Source organism: Engystomops pustulosus, chromosome 1 (genome assembly GCF_040894005.1).
Source record: "Engystomops pustulosus chromosome 1, aEngPut4.maternal, whole genome shotgun sequence".
In the NCBI taxonomy this organism is placed as follows: Eukaryota; Metazoa; Chordata; class Amphibia; order Anura; family Leptodactylidae; genus Engystomops; species Engystomops pustulosus.
In genome coordinates, this window is record NC_092411.1 from 70,120,004 (window position 1) to 70,138,243 (window position 18,240).

Consider the following 18,240-nt stretch of genomic DNA (forward strand, 5'->3'; position numbering starts at 1 on the left):
TATTTTCTGGGAAACAGTGTTGTTGTGCCAGCGTACTTTCTTATACCCTCTGGCATGACAGATATATCAGGAGTCTCTGGCTGATGTTTCCAGCGGGCTCCTGCGCATCCTGACAAGGAGGCTGGCGCCTTATTCAGCAGGCACAGGGTATTGCGAGTGCGCAGCCTACAACCCCTTCACATCATTGAACGCCCATTTAGTGTGGAAGTTTCAATTATTTCAGGGCTTGTACTCAAAAAACTGTAGTACAACTCCTGATAAATAACCCCCTTTATGTACATATCCTTCCACAGCCTCTGATGTCACACTGCAGGTTCTTCTCACTTATGACATCACAATCAGCACAGGTTCTATTGGCGTCTGTTTTTCATAAGGTAAGTGTTATTCTGCTTTTGAATAGCTGTAAGTCGACTATATTCCTCTTCACTCCATATTATGTCACATAACTCATCATTGTCTTGTCCAAAACTTCAACTGAGCTCTTTGCAGTTTTCCCTGTGGACGACTTTTCTCTAATCTGTACTTTAATGTGTTTTTTGAAGAACTTTATATGCAGACCTTAACCATACTCCATGAAATAGCAGAATTCCTTCATAGTAAGGTTATGGGCTCATGCACATGTCCGGTTATGTCTTTATTGCGCCGTCTGTTTCCTTAACCGACTCTACACTGACACATACAAGTCTATGGCTCATGCACAGTACGGTAATGGATCCTTGTGCTTGTTCCAATAAATTTGGGGCTTGTCCTATTCTAGTCCATGTTTACACACCAGACTAGGCCTTTCTGATCTAAGAGTCCGTAAAGGAACAAACACTATGCAGGTTGCAGAAGTACCATGGAAGTGTAAAATGGACACATAGGTAATTACTCAGGGTAAGAAGCTGTTCTTATTGGCTACAAGCAGTGAATACATGATCACTATGCAGATACCTGGATGTGGAGAGAGGGACTGAGCATGTGCTTGCTACAGTATCAAGCTCACAAGTAGACTTGGCTATAGCTATATACATGTAAATCTGGTGTATATGTTTTTTCTATATCAGGGAAATGGTGAATATATAGGTGTTTCTGTTATTATGTTGTTAAACTTAACAAAGTATATGATAGATAATGATGGGATGACCCCTTACACCATTTTATGTTCATACTTTACAGCAAATGGATTACGAGATGAATTCTTACGATTTTATGGCGATTTCATATAGTAGCTCTGGAGTGGGGATTTATTCCTACTCTGAAAGCATTGAGATTGTTAGAAACAACCACACACCAATGGAAGAAACCTGTTCAACACATGCAAATGTGATGGAGTACTTGTCAGCGCAGGACATGGATTTCAATCCCTTCAATGAAGAACTGCCCCCCATTTCTTCCATGTACAGCACTGGATGTGGAATAGTGAACTACATTCAAGCACCACCAGATGGTAGCAGATCAGAGTCCCCAGATATTATGCTGTATTCGCCTCAGGAGGGGGAAGATTTCAATCTGCTCTATGACGAGATGCCTCCTTTCTCCTACTGGAGAGACACTGGATGTGAAATTGTAAAGCACATTCGAGCACCATCAGATGGGAGCAGATCAACTTCTCCGAGACCAATGGAGGATTTTCCTGAGGAAGAATATTCTTCAGATGATGATCTGCCCCCCATATACCAAGATCCAGAAGATAGCAAAATCCTCTATGATGTTTCATCATTAAATGTGGACAGCTGGATGGATCACGAATCAACCGAAAACACAGAAGAACCAAGAGGACCAAGAAGATGGTCCCTGGGATGGATGAGACTTGGGCTGAGAAGAATGACCAATGCTCTCTTCAGCTGTCACAGAGGGCAGCAAGTAGAGGAGTAGATACATACGAAATGGCTGGCCTCCCGTGAAATCAGAGGTCATGAAATATTGAACAGCAAGCAGAGATGGCCCAAATAACCCAAAGCTCAGCAAGAAACCCAAGCACAGAGATGAGATGATCACAGAGAGCATGGTAGCACCCTCATCAGCATACACACTAAGAGACCATTTAAATACCACAAAGACATATTGCAGGCGCCCCTCAGGAGACTGATCATGATTTCAAGGCCCAAAACTACTATAAAGACACTGGACATGCCTGAAACTTCATAGAAGCCTTTTTAAGAGGACATTTTTTGTAAGAAAACGGTTACTGATGCCCTCATTGTCACACCCTCTACACCTTCAGAGACAACAAAGACATATTGTAGGTGTCAAGAGAACCAACATGATATTGGCGGTCCCCTAAACAACAATGAAATTGGACATGCTATGTTTACACAACCTTATATGTCCCCTAACCATTAGCAGCCTTTATTCTGTTCTGGTTATATTAAATGTAATAAATATTTCATTAACTTGAAAAAAAAAATCTATTGTGAATATTATTTATTAATTTTTTAATATTTTTATATGTAAGAAAGAGGTTACTGATTCCCTCATTGGCACACCCTCTAAATCTTCAGAGACAACAAAGACATATTGGGGCAAATTTACTTATCTGGTTCTGTTGCGATCCCCGATTCGGACGGTTAGACGAAGATGAAGTCCAACGCGATTCACAAAGCTTGTGCGCCCGAGTTCCTGCATGCTTCGCTTCCCCGCCGAGGTCCACCAGAGTTCACCTTCTTCTTCCCGGTGCTTATAAGTGTAAGACACAATTTGAAATGTTAAATCCCGTGCGTAGTCCGAATCCGTCGGGTTGTCCGATGGCCCGGCCCTGATTTGTGTTGCGTGCATGCTAGCGCCGATGCGCCAAAATCCGATCACATGCGCCTAGATCCCCTTTTAAATGTGGCGCAAAACGGAAGTTTTCAGGAAACCCGATGAAAATGTGTTCGGCGGACCCTTTGTAGGTGTTTATATCAGGAAACCCACCATGATATTGCCGTTCCCTTTAAAACCAATGAAATTGGACATGCTATGTTTAAACAACCTTATATGCCCCCTTAGCATTGGCTTTATTTTGTTTTGGTTAAATTAAATAAATATTTGCTAACTTTGCTAAAAATTGATTGTGAAGATTACTGTCTCATTATATTTTATATGGTAGATCCCAGCAGCACAACTACAGTAATATGTTTAATAGACTTAATTAACACTGGTCCTGTTCTTTTAACTTTATGCAAAAGTAGTACAAGGGCTCCAGGGGGGTTAGCAGAGGCCTTTGGGAATCTGTAGCTGTTGCTTGGCTCCTGCTCCTTTGGGTCTCCTACCTCCCTCTTTCCTGCTATGCTATGAAGCACAGGAGGGCGATACCAGAGGCCCACCAAACCGCCGGCTCTGGCTGTTACACGCCAACCACAAAGCCCTTGTAACACGCCCACTACTTTTCTCACCCCTCTTTTTCCCTCTTTTTGCCAAAGATATCACAGCAGCACAGAGCTTATACTCCCTGCTGCCGTCATATTACAGCAGGCAGAGGAGGGAGAGAGCTGGAGGGGCTGGGGAGCATGCAGCACTGAATTTGCTTAAAGTTAAAAGTATACCTTAAAGGGGTTATTTGGGTGTTTAAAAATGTATTTATTACCTTCTGTGGTGCCTCCCATGTCCATTGCTACCGTGCATCCCTTAGACTACTTTCGCCCGACTAGGAGAACGTCCCGTCTTGTCCAGCATTGTCAAGCCTCCCGGTCCCCATCCCAGTATATTAGTGAGTGTATAGCCGAGACTAGGAGGGAAATCAGCTCCTGCTGCCTCCACACATCTCACACTGGGGCACATTTACTAAGGCTCCGCACACCGCATTTCCGTCGGGTTTCCCGACTATTTCCGCTGGATATCAGGTGCATGCTCTTAGTGAATCGCGCCGGACTTCATCCTCGTTGGACAACGCACCTCGAGGATCGCGACAGAACCGGGTAAGTAAAATGCCCCACTTTATGGAGGTAGCTTGTCTCACCCCCGTCATCTCAGGGCTCCAGGAGAAGAGAAGCAGGACTGCAGGGGAATGAGGGAAAGGTAAAAAACAAAGGTTTTTTTTCTTTGCTTAATACCCAGAAACATGGGAGGACAGGGGGCCACAATATAATGGGAGGTGTCAACAATATAAGAGGACAGGGGGCAACAATATGAGGGAAAATAAGGGCCACAATATGAAGGGAGAGGCCACAATATGAGGGGGGGCAGAGGAGGACATGGGCCACAATATAAGGGGGGCAGAGGTAGTCAGGGGACACAATATGAGAGAGAACAGAGAGCTGCAATAAGAAGTTTGTAGAGGAGGACAGGAGTGACAATATAAGAGATTACACATGGGCACAATATGAGAGAGGACAAGGGGCCACAATATGAGAAAAATGGGCCGTATGACGGGAGACTCAACCATACAAGGGAGGACAGGGGACCACATTATGAGGAGGATGGAGGACAAGTGGCCACAATATGAAGGCTATGGAGGGCAGAAGGACACAATATGAGGGGAATGGAGGACAGAAGTCCATACTATGAGGTGGTAGAGAACAGCAGGTGACAATATGAAGGGGGTGGAGGACAGGAGGCCACAGTTTGAGGAGGATGGAGGACAGGACACCATAAAATGAGGGAGGATGGAGGACAGAAGGCCACAATAAGAGGCAGATGGAGGACAGCATGATTGAATATGAATGGGATGGAGGATAGAGGACAAAAATATGACAATGGAGACCCCAAATTATGTGTGTTGGGTTATGTGGGCGAGGTAGATCCCCAAGGCTGTATCAGGACCGAAAAACTGTTGTGAGGCTTTGGATTGATGCTGACCCACTAAGACTATCGGAGATTGGGATGGAGTATATCTTAAGAGGACTGCGGCTGGGAAGTTTGAGAAACAGTGGGGTAAGTGGTTGGAAAGTCCAGGAATAGGGACAGAAGAGCTGTAGAAGAAGAGGATGCAGGTATGTCCTTGAGGACTGCTAGGGGTATGACAGTATGGAACAGAATGGGCGAGAGGTACAGCCATAGATTGTTTTTAGTGGACTGAATAAAGAGATACTTCTTAATGGGAGCGGGACAGCCAGACCACAGAGAGGCGGTGGGTGTGTGGTTTCTGGGCCGAAATTATACTGTTAAGATATGATGCATATCTATACAGTTTTTCATTTTCACTGTATATTGAAACTGTTGTCATTATATGCTTTTATAAATGTTACGTAATTTAAAAAGAAAAAAATGACAATGGAGGACAGGAGACCACAATATGAGGGGGATGTTGGACAGGAGGCCTCAATATGAGGGGGGGGGTTTTCAATATGACAGGGATAGAGGACAAGAGACCACAATAGGAAGGCGATGGAGGACAGTGTCCACTATATGAAAGGGATAGAGGATGAGAGGCCACATTATGAGGGGGATGGAGGAAAGGGGGTCACAATATGAAAAAGAGATGATGGAGGGGGAGACGACACACAATATTATGGAACTGTAGCACAGTTGGTCAAAATGTGAGGAGGAGGATGGCAAGAGTACAGAAAGCTAAGACATTAAACGTTTGGGGAGATAAAAGTGGGAGAACAGAAGTAAAGGGAGAATAAAATATTATTATAGTATTATATGTTGATGAGTTGCATTATAGGGAATTATATGTGTTCATAGGGCAGTTGGCCAAAGGATTGGGCATTATACTATGTGGGGGCCATTAAATATTATACCATGTTTGGGGGTAGGGCAAGGGACAGGAGAATGGGCGTCGTTTATAAAAAATGTAGGCACATTTTGCCCATCTTTCTCTTGCACACAAGTTGGGAGGTATTTGCTTGTGAGATTCCCTTAAACAAAATGGCCGCCGTGGCTTCTGACAGCCAGACGTAACAGCGCGTTTTCTGGTACTGCCAGGTCTGCATTACGTTTGTACTGCCCGGATGTGACTGTGTCCCAATTGGGCCACCGTACAGCTGTTACGTGGCACTAGCTGCTTGCTCCCCGGCTGCTGAGAGTGGTGACGCCTCTTTCCCACTGAGGCCCATACTCCGTTGCGAGGTTCCCGGCCTTTGCTCGCCAGTTTCCCAGCCTCTGATCAAAATGTTTACGATATCGGAGCTCGTCGCCCTGCTCGCATTCTTCTCCGCCACGGCCTCAGGTTACTTTGTAAGCATCGACGCTCACGCCGAAGAATGCTACTACGAGCATGTGACGTCCGGGACCAAGATGGGCCTGATCTTTGAAGTGGCAGAAGGGGGTTTCTTGGACATCGATGTGGAGGTGAGTGTAGGGGGCGAACCTGTCACCCAAGGGTGCTGCAGAACCGCCGCCTCGCAAGGGGATAACTGAGCAGCTGTCATAGTAACCGTTCAGCTATCAACGCCTTGTGCTGCTGTATACAGGGGGTCATAGACACACACAATACACTGCACAGCAGCATAGGGATCAATGCCTTGTGCTGCTTTATACAGGGGTTCATAGACACACACAATACACTACACAGCAGCATAGGGACCAATGCCTTGTGCTGCTTTATACAGGTGGATATGGACACACACAATACACTGCACAGCAGCATAGGGATCAATGCATTGTGCTGCTGTATACAGGGGGTCATAGACACACACAATACACTGCACAGCAGCATAGGGATCAATGCCTTGTGCTGCTTTATACAGGTGGATATGGACACACACAATACACTGCACAGCAGCATAGGGATCAATGCATTGTGCTGCTGTATACAGGGGGTCATAGACACACACAATACACTGCACATCAGCAAAGGGATCAAAACCTTGGGCTGCTGTATACACGGGTTCATAGACACACACACAATACACTGCACAGCAGCATAGGGATCAACGCCTTGGGCTGCTGTATACAGGTGGCCATAGACACACACAATACACTACACAGCAGCATAGGGATCAATGCCTTGGGCTGCTGTATACAGGTGGCCATAGACACACACAATACACTACACAGCAGCATAGGGATCAGTGCCTTGGGGTGCTGTATACAGGGGGTCATAGATGCATACAGTACACTGCTAAGCAGCATAGGGATCAGTGCCTTGGGCTGCCATATGCAAGTGATCATAGACACAATACACTGCTCATCAGCATAGGGATCATTGCCTTGGGCTGCTGTATACAGATGGCCATGTACGCACACAATACACTGCACAGCAGAATAGGGATCAGTGTTTTGGGATGTGCAGGTGGCCATAGACATACACAATACACTGCACAGTGGCATAGGGATCAGTGCCTTATGCTGCTCTATACAAGTGGCCATAGACACATACAATACACAGCAGCATAGTGATCAGTTCCTTTGGTTGCTCTATACAAGCACACACAATACACTGCAAGGGGATTGTTAATATTTCCTGGGACTTTTCTTTTAATATTTCCATTTTTTTCTGAAAATAAGACAAGGTCGTATATTATGATTTGTTCTATAACTAGGGTAAGGCTTATTTTTCAGTGATGTCTTAGTTTCGGAGTAAAAATTCCAACTCTACTCTGAAAAGGCAAAATAACCTGTTATGGTTTTTTTTTTTGAGTAGGTGCGGTTTCTTCTGCATTGCTGTTAGTGGTCAGTTGTCCCCCAGTACCTCTCAAGTTCCTAGTAGGGAATTAACACATGTCTTCCATTATATGGGTACAGTATATTCATGAAATACCACATTCTTTGTTTGCTAATCATCAGCACAAATATGACATTGCACACTGACGCCAGCCACACCCCAGGGCTGAATTCTGTACGTCTTCAACAGTTGGGGTTTGCCTGGGATTATAGGGCTTCCATCTCTAGTCAGATGCCAGTTTAGGCCTTTTCCAGTGACCAGGAATAAGGTATACAGGTAGTCCCCGGGTTACGTACAAGATGGGTTCCATAGGTTTGTTCTTAAGTTGAATTTGTATGTAAGTCGGAACCGTATACTTTATCATTGTAACCCCAGCCAAATATTTTTTGGTCTCTGTGACAATTGGATTTTAAAAATGTTGGATTCTCATTAGAACCATGATTAACAATAAAGCTTAATTGCAGACACCTATGATAACTATTAGAGCTGTTTATTGTAGCCCAAAGCTAAAGTACAGTAAATTACCAACATCCAGAGGACCATATGTAACTAGGGGTCGTCTGTAAGTCGGGTGTTCTTAAGTAGGGGACCGCCAGTATTGAGAAGACTTCCTCTTTTTCTGCGTGTTGACCACTCCTGGTTTTGGCTCACAAGAACTCAAGGAAATAACTGAAGACCTAACAGAAATATGAACTGTTCCAAAATTTTCAGCCCTATCCTAGGCCACATGTCATGCACAAAGCCTGCAGCCCAAATGCATTAAGCTTTCACATGAAGATTCGCAACAGCCATGTCCGGATGTTCATTAGAGCCCTAGCACATAAAGCTGTGGTGCCATACTCACACGTCAGCCAGGCTCCCCTTTCACACTTCCAGTGTTACTACAATGGTGGCGGAGGCTTGCTGGGTGCAGATTGTTGTGCAGTAGGATAATGTAGAAATGGTGAAGCGACAACGGGGCCATTTTGGGTGCACCTATCCTAGGGGCACTTCAGAGAATGGTCATCTGCCTTGTGAAAACCCTCTTAATAGAAGAAGAGAAAATATAACGGACAGATATTACGTCTCCTCTTTTCTTTTGTTTTTTAATCATCTTTGTCAGAACTACTTTAGAAATGAACTGTGTAACTATATGCTGGTAAATGCATGCAGATTATAGCAAATTGCGGGACCACATGTGCAATAAAAAAGTTCTATATGTTATTTACATTTTGGGTGGGACTAACACATAGCAATAGTGAGCAATGCACTAAACTGAATAGGGGACTTATCATACACTGCCACATTGTGGTGTGCAGGGCCTATATTACAGAATTGATATATAGACTGCACCCACTCGGCCACCCCAAATGGCCCCCTCTACACACACTTGGCATAGGGCAAAAATAATCACAATCCCTGGACGTACAAGCCTTAATAAATCTTCCCCCATGCGGTTTACTGAAAATGAACATTGGTTTCCCTGGCTTTTAGAGGTTAAATACACTTACGTTGGGGAACATAAGACTATTGCAGAAGAATGTGCATACAGAAAGGATTACAATGGCAGATATAATGCATAAAATGACTATAGTCTACATAACAAACAATAGATGATGCCACAGCTTATCAGCACCTCCTATGTGCACAGAGTCTAGAAAACTCCATAGACCTCAATGAGTCGGCTCCTGTAAAGTATATCACAAAATGCTGTAACTAGAAATTAGGCAATATGGCAGTCCTCCACAATCATAGGTGAAAAATAGAAGAAAAAGGGTCAAATGTTTTGTACTATAAAGGACCCTAAAAAAATGTTTCATCTTGGGCAACCAGAGTTTTTCCAGAGTTAAGGGGGTTGTATCAATTTTGCTTGATATCCCAGATCCACAGGAACAATCTGATCAATGTGGGCCTGACTGTTGGGGTCCTGTTCACAATAATGATAGAGAAGTCTGCCAAACATGTTTCCTGCTGCAACATTCAATCGAAAATTGCTGATCACAGCGCTGGATTATCTACTGCATTTGCATGCACTGTCTATGTAACTACCATAGATGGCATAATGCATTTCTGGGGGTCCCATCTTGTGGGATCAGTGGGGGTCCCAGGAGTCTTACCCTATGGACAGGAGGTAACAAGTAAACAAGGATCTCTACAGAGCACAATACCTCTTCAGAACTACTTGTTTTTTTTTAACAAAATGTTATTGGAGTTGAAGCAGTAATACAAATGCCAAAGATAAGTGCATATATGTAGAAATGTCCCTTTCTTGTAAAATACTCAATTTTACAATATTTTATGATAAGAACTTAGTAATAAAAACATGGTGAAACAACCAAAAACAGTGCAGGCTCTATAATTGCAAAAATGTATGTATGTCAGACAGGGGGTAATACAATTGTCCGTGTTTACATATACCAGTCCCCAGGGATTTATATTGTTGGAGAATCTAACCAAAGATGCCTTCAGCTGAATGAAAATTGTATAAAATGTGTAAGATTTACAGTGACAAAGATAATTGTTACTGTTTCTTCTGTTTTAGATCACTGGTCCTGACAATAAAGGTATTTATAAAGGAGACAGAGAATCCAGTGGAAAGTACACCTTTGCCGCACATATGGATGGAACATACAAATTTTGTTTCAGCAACAGAATGTCTACAATGACTCCGAAGATAGTGATGTTCACTATTGACATTGGAGAAGCCCCCAAGGGCCAGGACATGGAGACAGAAGGTGGGCAGCATCACTTAATGTTATAGCAGAGTGACTTTGGTGATAATAATTGTGTTTACTCCATAAAACCAAATGCATATGTTGCTTATATACACTTCATTTTACAGTATTTTACATTTATTATCCAGTGAGGGTTCTGTATATGGAAAGGTATCTAAAAATACTAAATATTTATTTTGGGATGGTAAATTCATATCAAGTGTTATTAAGGGGTTAATGGACATCTACCATCAGATATACTGGTGGTAGATTCCTATAACTCACGTGGCTGTCGGAGTTTGGATAGGGCTCACGGGCCGTGGCCTCTCCTATAGTCGGCCAGCATTTGTGATTGGTGCTAGTGGTGACCTTTCAATCGCTGGCGGTATTAAAAACCTGGTGGCGCGTGGGCGCCTCCATGTTGTCTTACATCGTGACTCCCCGTTACGTCATCAGGGAGCTGCGATTTGATGCTATGACAGCTTGGGTCACACAAAGATCCGAGGCTGTCTTGTTTTACACTATGTATTACAATGGGCGTTTTGCACATTGTAAGAGATGATATGGAAAATCCCCATACACTATTGTATGGCAGTATATGGTAGGATCAGTCATACAACTTAGGAGTAAAGTACCCTAGAGGGGGGGTTTGAAAAATGGTGTTAAAAAAATAGAAATAATAGAAATAGAAGTTAGCACCCAAAATCGGAAATGTAATTTTTGTGCCATTTTGCTAAATATTAAAAATTCAATAAAAAGTGATCAAAAGACTGTTCAGTCCTCAAAATGGTAGCATTGGAAATTTCCACCAACTTCCCTGCATTTGGATTATTTTCCCAGTACAGGACATGGAATATTACATACGGTCACTATGAAGTGCAATTTGTTACGCAGAAAACAAGCCCTCACACAGCTCTTTACATGGAAAAATAAATAAGTTATAGATTAAATAATAAAGTATAACTTAACAAAACTTGTTTTCATTGCATAAATGGTGCAAATGTTAACGAAAATGTTAAAGAAAAATATTTTTGTCCTAATTTTGTTTTCTCCTTCTGCATTTATCCTTCTTACTTGTACAGACTACAAATACATAAGAAGTTTTTAGTGACATCAACCAATCACTGACTGAAGGTGCACCCACTTCCACCAGTTATTGGTTCGGGTAGTCTCTGCTAGCCTGCAAATAAATGCCCAATAACATTTTTCTTTTTTAAAAATTGGATGTTTCTTTACCAACATTCTAATTTGAATGCAGAAGATGATGTATAACCTACCACGCAGGGTGGGGAGGAACTGTCAGATTACCTCTTGAAATCCTCAATGAAAGTGATTACGCCTCTGATCACACAGTACTATTCTAGTTAGTATTTCCTTTTAGTGTTTGTAAGCAGAAACCAGCATAATGGAAATAACGGATAATGTGTATAGAACCCATATATAGTAATGGCTTACAAACGCATAATGCTGATCACAATGAAACTTAGAGCTAGTCCCACCAGAAAACAATGTATTTACCACTATTTCTTTCATGTGCTTTCATCTCTATAATTCTCCTAGGTGGTGGAGATACATGGGATGGTATGTTTTCTGCCGTGTGAAAGCTGCTGGGTTTTTTTGCAATTTATGTGCATATTAACATTCCTGTGCAGCCATGATTTCTTTAACCCAATCTTTCTTTGTTGGCATGTCAGTAATGTGAGTTGGTGCAGATGAGAAAGACAACGTTTTGGCTGGTACTAAACTAATAAGTGCTGTGTTGCTCGGTTGGCATGCATTTTTTGCTTTTCCTTTCAGCAATATTTCAAAGACAAAGTTAAATCTTAATATTGCTTTTAACTCGGTTGAAGGAAATGTGTTGTTTTGTTTCTCCATAGTTTAGTGTGGAGTGTGACCACTAGGGTTTTATGTCGACTTTGGATCACTCACTCTATTCACATCTTAATTGGAAAAACTTGAGTTTGGCGACAAGAAAAAGGATGGTTAATAGTTATAATGTAGCCCTGGTCTACCAGTATTTTTCATTTTAGGCCACATTCACACGACCGTAGGGGGAAGTATGTACATGGGCCCACCCATACACCGGCAATGGGCACAGAGTGATATGTACCTCTCCTTACACGGGGAAAAGATAGGACATGTCCTATCTTTCCCGTGTTATGGGCCGTGCACCATGGATCGCTATAGAAAGGGGAAGGCTCAGTGTGAATGCGCCCTAAAGGTGTTTTTCAGAGAATCAAAGTTATCTTTATGTTTTAGATAAGGAATAATATGTAGATTGTGGGGGCTTGACCATTAGGACAGCCACCAGTCATGAGATTGCTATTACTGCCTACAAAGAGTGAAGTTCTTTTTTTATAAATGCCTATATTATTAATTTACACAGTTTCTGTCAATTTACACAGTTTCTGAAAAGCTAGTAACCATTTTAAAAGTTGGTTGGGAGGCATGTTTTGGACTTCTACTCATAAGCACAAAAGCTGAGCATAGATAGTTTGACCAACCATTAATAAGCATAGCGTGTGCTATATTACATGCATATCAATTGTATGTTATGGAATTCGCAAGTGTTTTATAGTGGTCTGTATTTTTTACTTTGGGCGCTGTTGTCTAAACCTTGATAATGTGGTCACTGTTTGATTTCATGATGCTTTATCTCTACTTGTTTGTTCACCTGTTGTACAGCACACCAGAACAAGCTGGAGGAGATGATCAATGAACTAGCAGTGGCCATGACAGCTGTGAAGCACGAGCAAGAATACATGGAAGTGCGGGAAAGAATACACAGAGCAAGTAAGTCCCCTGTACAAATTTCTCTATTAATTATCTATGTTTGATGGGTTTTATTCTTTCAATTTATCAGAAATAGGAAGTAAAGTTCAGTTCACATCTGCACTAAACATTTCTGGAAACCATACATTATACTTTCAGTATTAACAGTGGGGTGGGGGGGCACTGTGCTATTTTTTCAACTATTTAATTTCCAAAGAAGTAATGAAAACTAGTGAACAGACACTAGTGTGGACTTGGCCTTCATAAAATGACACTCTTAGGGTATTCATTATATTTTATAATTGAACTTCCTGGGAAATACAATTTAGATAAATGTAGATAAGTAATATGCAGAATATAGGGTCATGTGCATCCGGTCTAATGTGCATTAACTCTTCTGTCTTCTCTCAACAGTTAATGACAACACGAACAGCAGGGTGGTGCTTTGGTCATTCTTTGAAGCTCTTGTACTTGTTGCTATGACTCTGGGACAAATCTACTACCTGAAGAGATTTTTTGAAGTACAACGAGTTGTTTAGGAAGCTGTTCTGGTGGGGATTTACTTTTTGCCCCCCAAAAATTTATTCATTTATTTCCCCATATTTCCCCTCTTTTTGTTATCTTGGCCAGACCAACTTTAGAAATTACATTTTGCAATTTTTGTTTTGGAAATGCTCATTGTAGCACAAATAACCATCATGCTGCACTTGTTACCTTCAAGAAAGTCCCCTTTGACATCAAACTGAAGTGACTTTTGGGAAGATCCTAGAACATGGTGTGTGATGTGTTACCCGTCCGGATTGGAAGTACATCTAGTTACACTTGTCTTTCTTACCACTTTATTCTTGCATTTTTTTTATGAAGACTAAGAGCCAAAGAGGTTCATAAATAAACGTCTCCAAATAGTCCACCAAAATTATCCTGGTATATCTGTTCTGAGCAAATATATTTCTCCAAAATTCATAGGATATTTAGACTTTGTTCAGTTATCACCTAGCCACTTCTTCCTATATAAGAGTCTTGGGTATATTCACTGGTGGCGTATTTCTTGCAAAATATTTAGTAAATTAATGGACCAGTAACAGAATTTTTTTTGCAACAGATCGCTTTCACAAATCAGTATGAATATTCATCTGTATTTGTAAGATAAAAACCAAAAGTGGAACTAATAGAATGAAACTATAATACTTAAAAATTTCATAATACAAAAAAGTTTTTGGTAACTAAAATTCTACCTACTGAAAGTGGTCATATACTGCTAAAATCATTTTTTAAAAATACTCAAACGATGATTCTATTAAGAAAAATTGGTTACTTCTTATTTACAAAAAAAATATTGTTGGGGATTTATACAAATTAGAAAAGGGTAAAAGTGGCAGAGTTGTCAGTAGCATAAATATAAGGGTTTACAAAAATGATCCATTAGTCACTAAGCGTTTCTTTACAGGTGTTGAAATGGTGCTCATACTCATTCGCCTCAGTGGTATTGATCTCTTATATCGGACTCAATTTGGTTTGTTACACCCGTGGTTAGTCGAGGATTCTCGGCAGAAATATAGTCGTTAAAGGGGCAGCGCTCGGCAATTTCTGTCAGCTCCATAGAGATTAATGAAGCAGAACGGTCATGTCTGTGGATAAGGCCTAACTTGCCTTTGGGAAAACCCATTCAAAGGGATCATCCATCTTAAATAATTTGCTGCTTAATAGCGGCACTATGATGAAATTAAAAAAAAAAAAACCTTATAAACCAGATAGATATAATATGATAGAAGTTCAGCTCACCCACATGGACACCAATTATAAGGCAATTGCCCCCCCCCCCCACAAATAGGTGCAAACAATGAAAATACATGCGCCAGCTCAGAATGGAGTGTCCAAATGCTCTATTTAGCAATCCAACATGTTTCAGATGCAGAGGTGACCTGCCCTGGGATGATGCATGGCTCCACTAAAGAAGCAGCCTGGCAGATTTGGTTACTGGGAGCCTATATGGGAATGAATATTTTGGTGAAGACTTAAAAATTTGCTCAAACATGATGCAGAATTCAAGCAGCAATGTGTTTTTCTTTGGTCAACTAGTGTTTAGTTTGTGACACCACTTGTGCTAGCTCGTCCTCCTTTGTCATTGCTGTAAAGAGGCCTGTAGTTGTATACATTGGACATTCTGTCATCACCTGCTATGCAACAAAGGTCATTTCCATTTATTTTAGCTAGTTTACACAAAAAACACATTTAGACTATTCAAATATATATTTTGTGAATATATTCCCAGTTTTATTATCTTTGCGGAGTATGCCACATTTTAATGGTTTTCATCTGTCTATCATTGGTCTTTAACCTTTTTTAAATTATATTTATGTTTTAATGGTAGATTATTACATTTTATTAGTAACATCACATTAAAATTGTCCTTTAAAGAAAATCTACCACCAAGATTAAGGATTGTAAACCAAGCACAATGACATACTGGTGTGTTTCCCCCTGTTGGAAGGATCCACTTTTCTTTAAGCCTCCTTTGCCTTTGTTTTTACAAATAAAAGGCTTAAAAAATTATGCAAATGGGCCTGAGAGCCCGCAGGCTCCATTAAGATCTATGGATCCTGGAGCCCCTCAGCCTCATTTGCATTATTTTACAATCCTTTTTTGTAAAACTAAGGGAATAATAAGCTCAAAGAAGAGCGAGTCCTGTTAGAAGGGGTACACACCAGAATGTCAGTGTGCTTGGTTTACAATCCTTCATCCTGGTGGTAGATGTCCTTTAACAAGGTTGATAGTATCAATACTGATAATACTATTTCATTAGATGGCGAGATGAGTGGCTTCCAGGTTCCTTTTGTCACTTATCTCTGGGTTGGATACTTCAAAGTTAATCCGTCTGTTCCTTGTTTTCCCTAAGGCGGCGTTCACATTGTGTCATCCACTAGTTAAACGCAAAGTGAGAATTCGGCCAAAAGTAGAAGTTGCTGTTTAGCAACAACCACAGATAATATATCATCAGATCCTACCAGAATCAACCAGCCAATGTAGCATATTATAGCTTTAGTTTCCTAAAGTGGTCTGCAGGAAGGTCATTGGTATGTTGGCGTCCTAGAAACTACCACACCACATCCACAGGGCCAGTACAAAAGAACATACCATATGGGGGAGATTTATCACTGTTTCTATGCCAGTTTTCTGGTGTAGAAGCGGTGAAATAATTGCAAATTACAATAGCGAACACCACCTCCACGCCATGTGGCTGTAGAGGGGACGGTGGAGTGGACCACTTTTGTTCACTGGTTTTCATGCAAAACTATGCCAGGTCGGACCTCTTGATGGTTCCGGTGTGACAAGAAGTGGGGGCGGCGAGGCCGCAATCATACACCGGCGTATGGTAAACCTCCCCCTGTGTCTGGAGAGAAGGTATAGCCAGATAAATGTAGAAGAAACAACTTTTTATAACAAATCTATAGCCACATTAAAGATTACTGAGCACATCAGCAGACAGAAAATACCAGTGTGTTCTAAATACCTGCTCTTTTAATGTGTTTGTCTTACGGTTATATCAACATCTTTGTAATTTATACTTGTATTCGACCTTCTTTCGGGTGCATTAACCCTGCGTGCAATGTCTTGGCTGGAAAAAAAAAAACTACTGTATTCTAGGAAGCTCGGGAAATACCTGATACCCTTGCTCACATTTTTTGTTTGAAACATGCATTACACCACATTACACATGAAAATACACCACATTTTGTTTGTTTGTTTTTGCAACAATCGTTTTGATAATGGGATAAATAATATGGCTTCTGGTGTTGGTGCAAATAGCGAATACCTAATGAAATATGTAAATTGCTTTTAACTTTTTTTTTTTTTTTTCTTTTTGTTATTGTCTTCTTTTCTCTTTCTCGGGATTCAGAAAGTTTCTTTACAAGCAACAAAAGTGTTTTGTACAATTAAGTTTTCTTATGGGTTTCCATGTTTTAAGGAATACTTCAACCTTGGGCTACAATTTTCGCACAGCAGGTTTATAAAATTCTCTAGTTCTTTTGTTAGGACTGTTGCTTGCCAATTTTTTTTTTTTTTTTTTTTTTTTTAATTTGACTTTCAAATTTACTGCAAAGATGTACATTTAAGAAGAGAATGCTTGTCTAAATATTACCCGGGTTCAGTGAAAAATAAAACATTGTTTATCAAAAATGGTGTCCTAAATTTGGCTGCTTCTTTGTATATATTACAGTATATATTAGAGTCCTCATGATATATGAACAGACTGTAAAAAGAGAAGAAAAAGGAGCTACAAGTTTAGACACTTGTCTAAAACATGAAAAAAAATACATTTAAAAATGTGTTTAGTGGTACTTAAGCAGTTCTGAAAAACTATGCCTGCTATATTTTTTTTAAAGCTACCACACACGACCCAGTGCAGAAGCTGCCTGGCAGGTCCAATCCCTTCCCATATTGGGAGCCCAGACAGTCTTTTAGAATTTACATCACACACCCCCTCCGATGACAAATGTCACTGTCCTATGTGCAGTGAGCACGTAGCCTATGTCTGTATACTTGGTAGAAAACATCAATTCTTTCAATGCTCAAATTTGCAGGACAGCATTTTCCATATTCACTAAACGGAATATACATTTAAATACCAGCAGGGATCTTTGGCAGGAAAGTTTTTTTTTAAGTTGTAGTCCTTTTTTTTATATTCCACTGGACAGCCAATTAAAAAAAAATTCAAACGATCACAGCATGCATGTTCAGCCTGTGGAACCGAACCCATGTTATGCTCAGATCTCACAGCCCAAACACAGGGCAGTGGACTGAAGTCCTTGCATCATATCGAAAAATGATTCAAGGACTTCCTATCTACAGTCATTGCCATAAGTTTTGAGAATGACACAAATATTATATTTTCATATGATCTGTTGCCCTCCGGTTTTTATGTGCTTTTGTCAGATGTTTTTATCACATACAGAAATACAAGTGCAATCATATTATGAGTAACAAAAGCTTTTATTAACAGAATGAGTTAATGCAGCAAGTCAATATTTGCAGTGTTGACCCTTCTTCTTCAGGACCTCTGCAATTCTCCCTGGCAGCTCTCAATCAACTTCTGAACCAAATCCTGACTGGTAGCCGTCCATTCTTGCACAATCAATGCTTGCATTTTGTCACAATTTGTTGGTTTTTGTTTGTCCATCCGTCTCTTGATGATTGACCACAAGTTCTCAATGGGATTAAGATCTGGGGAGTTTCTGGGCCATGGTCCAAAATCTCTATGTTTTG

General features: G+C 40.9%; 2 protein-coding genes across 3 annotated transcripts; both read left to right on the plus strand.

Annotated features, from left to right (window-relative positions):
* The first annotated feature begins 308 nt into the window (after nt 1–308).
* On the plus strand, nt 309–2,346 carry LOC140075560 (uncharacterized). Its single transcript, XM_072121676.1, has 2 exons — nt 309–374; nt 1,159–2,346. The coding sequence occupies exons 1-2, from the start codon at nt 327–329 to the stop codon at nt 1,855–1,857; spliced, it is 747 nt and encodes a 248-aa protein (XP_071977777.1). The 5' UTR covers nt 309–326; the 3' UTR covers nt 1,858–2,346.
* A 3,503-nt stretch (nt 2,347–5,849) lies between these two features.
* TMED2 (transmembrane p24 trafficking protein 2) lies at nt 5,850–16,677 on the plus strand. 2 transcript variants are annotated; one of them, XM_072144314.1, is made up of 5 exons: nt 5,850–6,195; nt 10,032–10,224; nt 11,764–11,784; nt 12,889–12,996; nt 13,390–16,677. In XM_072144314.1, exons 1-5 carry the CDS (start codon nt 6,016–6,018, stop codon nt 13,512–13,514), a joined length of 627 nt encoding a protein of 208 aa, XP_072000415.1. In that variant the 5' UTR covers nt 5,850–6,015; the 3' UTR covers nt 13,515–16,677. The 2 variants fall into 2 exon arrangements, with proteins under 2 accessions (XP_072000415.1, XP_072000416.1); XM_072144315.1 differs by lacking the exon at nt 11,764–11,784 and having other exon boundaries at nt 5,857–6,195.
* Nucleotides 16,678–18,240: the final 1,563 nt, after the last annotated feature.